Raw genomic sequence first — 11,047 nt, 5'->3', positions numbered from 1 at the left:
CGGGGGGAGAGGCGGCTCCGCGGCCGAGGGTGGCGCGGACACGGCGGGCGCCTGCGGGAGGCACGGGCAGAGTCCTGGCCACCCGGCTCCAACGGATGCGCAGGGCGATCCCGCAGGCGCGGGCTCCGAGTGGGTTTGGCCGGCGAAGGGGGGAGGGCCGGGCAGGCATCTGCTGCGGGCTGGAGCGCGGGCCGGGGCCAGCCTCTCTAGAGCCCTGCCAACCGCCGTGAGTCATTTCCTTGGAATCCTACCTTTGGTGTTTATTGCCCTTAGAAGGAAACTTGGTTTAAAAAAAAAAAAAAGAAGAAGAAGAAAAGGAAGAATAATCATAGCTCTTATTCTTCAGGAGAGGCGCACGGCTCCAGCACCGTGGAAAGACAACTTGCCTTTGTTCCTAGACACTTGGGATGTTGTTTACTTTCTCCTTCGGTCGGCGGCTTGCAGGGCTCTGCCCGCTTCCCCGGAGAGAGGCTTGGGCTGCGGCACCGACACGCGAGGGTGTGTCAGTGTGGGAACTCGGACGTGGTGTCTGCTGCCCGCCTGCAGGGGGTGGGTCTCTAAACCTCGGACCCCAGTCTTAGGCCTGGGATGGGGAGACCTGGCTCCCGGGCTCGGGCACCCGGGCACCCCCTCGTCTCCCTCCTGCTCAGCAGCCGCATTCCAGCCCCAGAACCCGACCTAAAGATTTTGGCCTTTCAGAGCTGCAGCTGAGGAAATGTATTTCCCAGGGCAGACAGGTGTACTGCTGGGACTCGTAGAAAAGTAGTATCTCTCTATTTAGAAGGGTTGAAGGATTTCATTCCACCCACCCAGCCCCTTCCACCACCACCACTACCACGAGCTGGACAAGCTGTTGAGGTCTTGTTAGGAACAGTGTCAGGTCAAGGACTTGATTACACCTGGGCAGGACAGCTAAGACCGGCAGTGTCAAAGGTGTATCGAAAATACCAGCCCTTTACTTTCTTGCATTTCAGTATTGGAATCAGACCTCTAACTTCTATAATGCTCTTAATAAAATGTTTTCTAATGATGGATGAAGGGGAGGGGTTGGCAAAGAGTGACCAGGATCGCCTGTTGGATGGAAGGCATCACTGAATCTGCAGCTACCCTGTTATGTGTGCTACTTCTATTAGCATCATCATGGCTCCAAGGAAAGAAGAAGCCCAACTCATCTGGAAAAACCAAGTTGTATAGAAATGCCTGGTAACTTTACTGTGAACATTTGCTGGAAAAACTTGACACTTTAGCCCTTGGCCTTCTGGGAATGCTTGAGGTGTCATTCTACTACATTCCCTTGGCTGACGAAACAGACATGCAGGAGCCTGAGGATAAAAGGTTAGGACCTTTCTAGTTTTTATTTTTTTTAAACACTTGTGTAGACAAAACACACTTTAACACCGTTCTTTTGAATTCACTCACCAATGATGTTAAAAAAAACAAAATTTACTCTATATGTACATCTTTGTGACTCTAGTATTAACAGCACAGAAATTTGTGAATTTCAACTTCTGAACTCAGTAGCAGAATTATAATGTAAATCTCATTGTACTGAGAAAAAATGACAGTTTGGATCTGTACATATAATACAAATAAAAAGAATCATGGCTTCGTGCCCCATACTCCAATATTTCATGAACGTTAAACTTGCCTTCTTAATTTCCTAACATCCCAGTGTAAGTTCTGGATAGACTAGGAAGATTCAATTGCAAAATCTCCTCCCTGCTCCCAAATAATCCCAACTCATTTATTTTTTTATTTGGACTTATATAAATCACTCTTGGAACTCACCTCTCCAGTTTAGGATTTTGTGTGTAAAAGTTTCCCATTCAAGAAAAGAAAAACTTACTGAAACTAGATATCATAAAAGGAAAGAAACAGCCAAGATACAAACTATTATGCCATGTTTCAAGCTCAAATGCATGAGGAGAATTTCATGCGGGAAACAATACTAACAAATAGAAACGCTGGAATCCTTAACCAAAAAGCTACAAGGATAAGTCATTAAAATATAAACAAACTCTTACTAACATAAAATAGCACAGGACCCATATAATGTCCTTTTAAACAAAGGTAATTGCTGCCAGGGGCCTGCAAATGCTTCTCTGTCTTATGCGATATGGATTTGTCAACGTGCTTTGACACGTAGGCAAAAAAAAATTTCCACGTAGGCAAAAAGCTTGGATCTTATTCCCAGAATCTAGCACAAAGTGAGTGTAAATTTCAAGCGAGAAAATACTGTGGCAGTCAATGAGACAGGGGCTACCGACTCTGAGAAAAAGCTATATAATTCATGTGCTCCTGGCAATAGCACTTCCTGATACAGTTGTCTCTTAGATAAGTTAAGAAATTGGACCATTTCATAAGAGTCTTCCAGGAAATAAATACTTGGTTTGGATGTCGAGTTTGAGGGGTGATAGAGTGGCTTAGTTCGTGAGATCAGTGTGGTCTAAATTTCTTGATTGATGACTCAAAGAACAGAATAAATGGCATGTCCGACCATTTCTTTTTAGAGAATTAATTGAACCTTTTTTATTCTCTTGAAATAAGGTTTTCTAATAAGTCCTTGCTGCTGCCTCTTTGGAGGGCATTTTAAAAGGGGGTAGGTAATTTAGCAGCCCAAATCAGCTGGGTCCTAATTCCAGCCACTGACCTGGACACCTCCCCTGCATGTCGGAAGGCCTGACTTACTTCTTCAGTGAGGTTGGGACAGAATTTCAGGTCTCAGAGAGGAGTCTGTGTGATGGAGTCATTGCTGCCAAGAGCTGCTCTGTTAGCCAGAAGGCCATTGTTACTTAATGAAGCCCTTCCCCTTGCGCCTTTCCTCCTTTTACCTGGAAGTGGACCCTTGTTATAACATGTAGGTAATAATAGTCTCCCACGAGACAATAGTATATTCACTCTTTCCCCCAAACATTACAAGCTGTATAATTTGGAGAAGAAAGCAAGAACTAGACCCTTAGCGTCTATTTGAAAGACAATCAGTCTTCAAGAAAGCAGGCCTGTCATCACTCTTTGTGACAGTTCTTTAAACGGCAAAGTGAGATAGTGGAGGTTTGGGTCTCGTAAAGGAATTGGTGGATAATAAGGCACTGAGGCTGCTCTGCAGTCACCACTGATCTGTGGCCCCGAGGTCTTCTGGCTTTAGATCCTCTTCTCCTTTGCACTCACTCTGGACCCCACCTTGAGCCCTACTTAGGACCAGGTGAAGACACTGAGCCCCCAGGGAAAGGCCCCCACCACCCAAGGTGCTGAGGAGCCCAGGGCGCATCCCAAGAGTAGAGAGGCTCCCAGTTTCCCCACAGACCCTAGGGAAGGGCGTGAACTGGACAGAAGCGCAGTGGTGTTTTGCCTCTTGGAAAGTTTCTGCCTTGCCTCTGGGCTTTGCGGTGTAGAGTTGTCCGCTGCCTCTGGCCCTGAAGCCCTGGCTCCTGTTTAATATTCCGCCTGCTCCGTTGATGTTGTGCTTGGCTCCTGTGGGACTGCAACTCATGGCTGGAAACTGGAGCCAATTTTCTGTCTTCATCTCTCAGTGTTTTGACTGGAGGCAGATCCAGTTCAGGCCAATCAGGGCTGGTGGAAACAACTACCAAGTGTGTCTCTGTCTGCTTCGCTTTGGGAGAAGAAAGTGGAGAGAGCCCCAGAATGCTGTAGAGGAACTGGCCCTGCAGAAACAGAGGAAGAGGGGGCAGCGGGCAGCGGAACAGACTGAACCTGAGAGCATCAGTAGGGATTCCGGGGAAGATTTCTGTCTCCTCCTTCCTTTTCTTTTGATTGATTAGCGGATTTCATCAAAGGAGACTCTCAGGGGATTGACTAGAAAATTGATTTTGCCTTATTAATAGAAAGACAGCGGCAAGGGTTTTGGCCTTGCCTCTTAGCGGTACATTTTCTGCGGGAAGGTCAGGAGGAAAATGTGTTTAGGAGGCAAAGCAGCTGTCTGGAAGAGGGCTGAGGGGAATCTGAGAACAATAAGAAATGGGGTTTTTAAAGATCCGCCCATGAAATGCAGATTGCTGAGCACCGAGGCTGAGCTAATAGCAGCAAGAGAGTTTGCTGAGGTTTTCTTTGAAAAAATAATAAAATGTTTCAGGGCAAAGGGGAGGACTGAGACGTAAAAGTTTCCCAAAGCAAAGGAAGAAGGAGCCAAGGCCATCCCCTGGCTTGCTCTTGATTAGGGCTGTTTTCTTTTTTTTTCAGATCTGAGGCTGTCAGAGATGACTCTGGTTCTGTCCATGAATAGATTCTGCGAGCCCATTGTCTCGGAAGGAGCTGCTGAAATTGCCGGGTACCAGACACTATGGGAGGCTGACAGCTACGGAGGTCCAAGCCCCCCAGGGCCAGCACAGGCTCCTCTGCAGGGAGACCGGGGAGCTGGTCCCCCACTGGCAGGTACTGCCCTTGACCTTCCCCTGCTGCCCTCTGCGGCCAGACTGATGGGCAACGGTGGTGTCTGGGGCGCCCTTCTGAGCTGAGAGAGCTCGTGCTCCAGGGACGTCCCAGGCTGCCTGTGTACCGCTCATAAGTGAGCCCGAGGCTCCAGGGAAAGGAGCAGGAGTGATGTTAATTGCATTCAAACCTGAGTTTCCATGTGCTGCTGCTTCGGGTAAAAGTCAGGCATCTGTATTTTTAAGAGAACCAAACCAGATCTTGAAACTTCAGTTTGAGTTTCAGTTTTCTACCTTCTGGAACTGTATGGTTCTCTCAGAGCTACACAAGCCCTGGTGGGCTTGACAATGAAATCTTTATCCCATGAGACATAAAGGGATCTGCACTTTGGGCCAGCAGCTATGTGGCTCTTCTTTTTATTAAGCGTGCAATTGGCTTTGGTATTATAGGAAAAAAGAAAATTTTAAGCCCAGAAAAAAATATGCTCTCCCTGATTCTTTATTCTTATACTTTAAGGTGAGTTCCTTTGGATTTTTGTGTAGCAGTAGTGATTGGAAGAAAACCAAAAACCTAAAATGTAAAATGAGTACTCGTTGAAGTCAGATTTGCTAAAAAGGATTAAAAGCTTGCTCTTTAAAAATTAGACCCTATTTTTATTCATGGTTGATATGTTACATTTTTGAGAGCAAAAAGGACTTTTGTTACCCTGAATTTTAATTTTAAATTAAAAAATTTTTAATTTTATATTTTAAAAGAAGGAATGTTATGACTCCAGTGTGCAGATAATAATGTGCTTACTTACTGAGAGCCAGTAATATTTAAATGTTATTTGGTTATTAGTCCTTACAGTTAAAGATATATACATTTGAACAGTGGTGTTATATTACCATGGGTTTAATTAAATAATTGGAATAAATACTAATATTATTTCAGACTTATTACACTACTCCCCTTTATGAATGTTGCTGTTTGCCTGTGATAGAGTTGAGATTCTGAGTATTTAGTAAGTGCTGAAATATGTCATTTTCGTCTATAATTGTCTAGAAATCCTTGCCTAGCCTGGGTCACAGGATTCCGTATGATAGCAACTATTAAGACTAATGTTTATTTTTAATCACCACATGTACAGACAAATACGTAGCCAAGTTATCTTCTGAAAGGCAAGGCAAGGAAAGTATTTTGTTTGGAGAACCTCTGGCAAACCGCATGTCATTTGTCGTATCTGATTTATTACCACAGGATCACATTACAGGGGAATTTCAAATCCTATAACAACATCCAAGATCACATACTTTAAGAGGAAGTATGTGGAAGAAGAGGATTTTCACCCACCACTCAGCAGCTGTAGCCATAAAGTATGTTTTTTTTAATAGTCATTATTTTTATTAAGAGTTTAAGATACTTAGTAACAGTTGCTTGATCCATTTCGAGAAATTAAGTTGTTCCACCCAAGCAATGAAAATGAGCCACTTCTCAGCAGAGCCATATCGATCGTTGTCACTTTTTTGGGTCCTGTGTTATTTTTCACAAGTATTTGCAGAAAGAGCCAGCAAGAGCTCCTCTGCCCAGAAATAACAAAATTATATAATCTGAAGAATGTCTTTTTTACTAATGATTTCATTTTCTCAAGTTGCATTAAGGGTCATGGTGACTGGTGCTTTCACGTGTGCAGAAATGCACCTGTTCTTTCCTGACCTGTTCCCCGTATCTGAGCTCCAGCTACCATGGCCAATGCCACACGTATGTGCCTACATGGGGGTGGTCACCCAGGGCTTTTCCTCACCTCTCAGCGGGGGACTCACCATCCTTTGAATGTGTGCATGAAAGTAAGAAACGTCCTTCATGGTGCATTCATTACACGTTTCATTTGTTAAAAAATATAATTCATTCCCAGGAAAAGAGCAAAGCTAACTCTTTTGCATGTATAAGAAGAAAATACCAGGATTGGGAAAGTGCATAGAAGTACGACACTGGCTATCTAAGCTTTTGAGATACCAGTTCCTTTTCCTTATGGCTGCCTTCCTTCAAAAACAATCTGCTGGTTTAATCGAGGAGACGATAACCCAGACCAGAGTTTTTTGAAACTCAGAGAAGAATTTTAATTTTTGAATCATCTTCCTCACTTGTTACTCCCTCTCCCCCACTCCCACCCTTTAGATGTTGCTTTGACTCTGCTCATAAAAAGTCATCAGCATGCATTGGCGGGTGCTGGGCTTTCCCCTGCCTTTGTAGTTCCTCCGTTAGGTCAGCTTGGGCTGGTTTAATTCACAGCTCCTCAGGTTGGCTTTTTTTTTTTTTTATGACCTGGAAGAGCTAGCCCCCAGGACACAAGCATTTTAAGTCCTTTTTGATTTCTGTGTTGTGGCTTATAGCAGTTTTCCAAATTGCCGCTGGGTTTGTAGCAATGATCACACCGTGATGGTATCACACAGCTCAGGAGTGAGTCGTCTGATTCCCTCTCTGCATCTTTCCTCCTGCCCAACACCAGAAAAAGCCTACTTTGGCCCTTCAACCAACAGTTCCTTTTAGGGTTTGAGCCTCATTCATTATTTTTGTGCCTCTAGCCAGCAAAGATAATTGCAAGAATGAAACCCAGAAAAACAGCCAGAGAGAGCCATGAGATCTGACAGCCAGATCTCATGCCCCTTGACGGCTGGGCCAGGGTCTGAAGTATACTTACGATGACCTGCATGTTGGCATACTCTAAAAAGCATTTATTGACATATAATATATATGTGTCACATAAAGACCCAAGTGTCATAAGAGTCCAGCTTGATGAATTTCACAAAGTGTGAAATAGTCATATAACTAACATCCAAATAAAGAAACAACATAACCAGCAACCCAGAGCCTTTCCTGTGTCCCCTTTTAGTCACTACCTCTCTGCCCTCCAAAGAACCCCCTCTCCTGACTTCTAACAGCATAGATTAGTTTTGTGCATTTCGGCATCCCCCTCACCGAGCCATTAAAGCAGACATCCTGACCTGTCCGTGCCGAGTTCTGCATTGTGGCTGGATTCCCCAGTGCTCGACATCACCAGTGAGTCTGCTGGGAAGGGGAGACATTAGCAGCCCCTGGGACAGCATCTCTAAATAAACCTGGGGAAACAAGATCCCAGACTCCCAGACTCAGAAACTGCCAAGAGAGAAATGTGCTGTGATGATATTTTAATATAGACCATTTCCTAAGCTTTCTCTTCCTTTTTTGATTTTTAGACCATCTCAATCTTTGAGGAACGAGCCCACATCCTTTATATGTCCTTAGAAAAGCTAAAGTTTATCGATGATCCTGAAGTGTACCTCCGAAGATCTGTCCTTATAAACAATTTGATGAAAAGGATCCATGGAGAAATTATCATGCAGAATAACTGGTGCTTTCCTGCCTGCTCTTTCAATGGCACCTCTGCCCAGGAGTGGTTTATGGCTCAAGACTGTCCTTACCGGAAACGACCTCGGATGGCCAAAGAGGAGTGTGAAAAGTTTCATGCCTGCTGCTTGTACCAAGAGTGTGGTGGTCACTACCTAAATTTACCCCTTTCTGTCAATGCTAATGTCGGAAATGCCTCCACCACTGCCTCTTCCTCCTCCTCATCTTCCTCTTCCTCTCCCCCTCTGCCTTTGCCGAGCTGTTCCCACCAGGTGGATTTTGATGTAGGCAGTGCGCCTATTTACAAGGGTGATGGCCAGATACCTGCCAATGAAATCTTTGTTACTAATGTGAGGTCACTTGGTGTCCAGGAAAAGGCCAAATTAAACGAGAAGGCAAATGATGACACCAACAGGGATGGTGGCCCCCTAAGCCATGAACCTGTGGGAAATGACCTTGCTTTTGAGTGCAAAGGCCAATTTTATGATTATTTTGAGACTGGATATAATGAAAAGAGCAATGTAAGTGAGTCGTGGAAAAAGTCCTTAAGGAAAAAGGAGCCTTCACCAAGTAACAAACTGTGCTGCAGCAAAGGAAGTAAGATATGAGCCGTCTTCTCCCCGAAACTTTGACGCACGCACAGCATGATCAATTAGCTCTCATAAATTGTATTTTGAATGGATTTTAGAGTTTTGTACAACTGATACAATTATGCCATGAACATGCCATGTCATTTTCATGCCTGGAGAGCAGATTGCATAAAACACCTGTATAGTAGGCATCGGCGAGCTACTTATAAATGTGGTGACGTTACCGAGAACACAGTTGACGCTTAAAAGTATATCTTAGTTTTCTCACAGAAAAGATCAGTAGATTAGAATGGGGGACAACGTGCCCTTGTGATATTTCCGTGACCTCCAGGAGCCTGTCACTAGCGAAGAACCTTCCACCTGTTTGCCACTTAATTAGGTAGTTATTTGGTAAGCAAATCAATATAACCAGCAAAGAATGTCTGCTGCTTCTCTGTGATACAGTATTTTTTTTCTGACTAAAAGACTGAAGACAGGGAGCTGGGTGAAATGGCTTCCTGGTGCTGTTAAGTGTTTGGATTCAACAGTCTTGTGTGACAGATGAAAACAGGAATAGAACGTAACAAAGCACACCTGTCTAGGGGCAGCAATCAACAATATGAGTAGAAGCTAATCCCTGCTTGCCTGTGATGGGTGATGAGGCTTTTAGAGATATATTATACAGGGCGATTTGTGGTGCCTTACTTTATCTTAATTTTTGCCAATGTGAAAATTAAGGATAAATCGGAGTACAGCAGGGATTTAACAAACAGGAAAAAAAAAACACACAGGGTGGATCGATATTGTTTGGAAACAGTTAATGTCGAACTATTGCGTTCAACTTTTGATTCAACATCTCTATTCTTCCTTTGTTTTTGATGCCCAATTGCTTTCGGATTTGGCATTTTTAGAAAGGGATGGAGGAAACAATAGACAGAGCTGTTAGAAACCAGCACTGGCTGCTCGAGCTTTTCTATGGCAACGGTCTGTTGCTGGGGTTTGGGTTTTCTGGGTTTTGGGTTGTTTTGTTTCGTTTTCTTGTCCAATGAAGTTCATGAACCAGTGGCATGCATCATACTTTAATCTGTTTTGCATCATTTCACTCGTTTAGATTATAAAAGCATGTGGTTTTTTATATATGACTTTTGCTGTTGATTATGGAGCACAATGTTGATAAATGATGTGGTGATCAATAAGGTTTTATCTTAAAGAATGTAAAGATTTTAGTTTGGGGAAAGTTATTTTGGAGAAATGGGACTCAGTCGGCAAAAGCTCCTATGTATTTGGTCAACATTTTTCTCAATCATTTCTTTCCTTTGTGCATTGGCAAGGATGTTCAGAGTACCCCTCTGACCATCCTTCCTTCCACACCAGCCAACTCCGCCTGCTAAACTGTATTCCCATTTCCAAGGTTACTGGCTGACTTGGGCCTCCTTACACACTACTTCACAGGAACCAAATGCCAAACGGAGGAAATAAGTAAGTCCTCCCAGTTTCTCCAAGATAAAGCTTTTTTATTATTGCTATTAATATTAAATATAGGTCTCATTCATACAGTGTATGAGTAGGATCATCATTTGGACAATGTCCACAAGGACCAATTTTTAAAACCTGTTCTTGTGTTATGGCTGAATAGTCTAGTGATGTTTTGTCCTTTATTTTCAATATTTGATAAACATTTGGTGTTGAAAACTTAGACGATAGATGCTTGTATATGATTGTGTTGTTGTAATAAAGTGAAGTTTTCTTGATATATATTTATTAAAATGATCAAAATTCATTCAGATTTTCTTATTTTAATGACTGTTGGCTATGTTTCTCTTTTCCATTGCTCTTTCTCCTTTAAAAAACTCAAAATGTCTAGAAACTGTCATGGGCAGTGGCCACACAGGCGTTTTCAAAGTTAAAGTGTACTTTGAAAGGCCCATCTAACAGGTGTTTCAGAATGCTCCTAGTTTGTAGGTTTAGATTTCTGTTGATTAAGAGCACAGTAAATGATGCGGTTTGTGATCGATAAGGTTTTATCTTAAAGGATCTGAAGGTTTTCATTTTTATAAAGTTTCTGAAAAAAATAGCATAACATGAAGCCATAAATACTGAATCCTAGCTGATTCCTTTATGAAATGTCAAATTGTCAAAAGATGGCCCATATGTAAACGGTTAAAATAGCTACAGAGGTTATTGGCAGTAGTATTCCATGCAATTCTGTATTGTTGTTACTCTTAGAGGCTAATATTTCATTTGATAAAACGGGCAAGCTAGTCGGAAGCTAGTTAATTTGCAAAAGTAGCATTCTTATTGTGAGCGTAATACATCATGGAGATTTAAATATGAAAGAAAGGACTTATATTTTTGCTTTTTAATTTTCCACAGAACCCACTAGCGCTTCTTTGCAGGATGACGGGTGCCTTTGAATCCAGCAGCATTAAAATGTGTAATATTTAGTAATCAAGTTTTTGCTTCTAGGACATTTCCAGCATACTTTTTCTTTACTAAAAAATAATCCCTAAACACCCATCCAAGTAACAAAAATGTTTCTGGTGTTGGTGTGAAAGCGTTAGGGCCTCCTCTGTGCCTACCTTGTGATTTCTACTCAAGAGATGTTAAGTTAGATTTTCCAGAGTGGTCAAGGCTCCCCTTCATAGTTAAGTCTATGGATTGGGTTCTATAGTTATATCCTCAGAGTTGGGGAAAGCTAAGACCGCCCTCCACAGCACACTGCTGTC

The 11,047-nt window shown here is 42.9% G+C and overlaps 1 protein-coding gene across 1 annotated transcript; it reads left to right on the top strand.

The window, feature by feature from the left end:
* Positions 1-3,455: 3,455 nt before the first annotated feature.
* On the top strand, positions 3,456-10,105 carry SERTAD4 (SERTA domain containing 4). The gene is made up of 4 exons (XM_024751061.1): positions 3,456-3,711; positions 4,198-4,389; positions 5,626-5,741; positions 7,602-10,105. Exons 1-4 carry the CDS (start codon positions 3,456-3,458, stop codon positions 8,358-8,360), a joined length of 1,323 nt encoding a protein of 440 aa, XP_024606829.1. The 3' UTR covers positions 8,361-10,105.
* The last annotated feature ends 942 nt before the right edge of the window (positions 10,106-11,047 follow it).

The sequence above is a fragment of the Neophocaena asiaeorientalis genome, unplaced genomic scaffold (assembly GCF_003031525.2).
Source record: "Neophocaena asiaeorientalis asiaeorientalis breed wild unplaced genomic scaffold, Neophocaena_asiaeorientalis_V1.1 scaffold67, whole genome shotgun sequence".
NCBI lineage: Eukaryota > Metazoa > Chordata > Mammalia > Artiodactyla > Phocoenidae > Neophocaena > Neophocaena asiaeorientalis.
The sequence above is the reverse complement of the archived record's forward strand: the minus strand, read 5'-3'. Positions and strand labels throughout refer to the sequence as shown.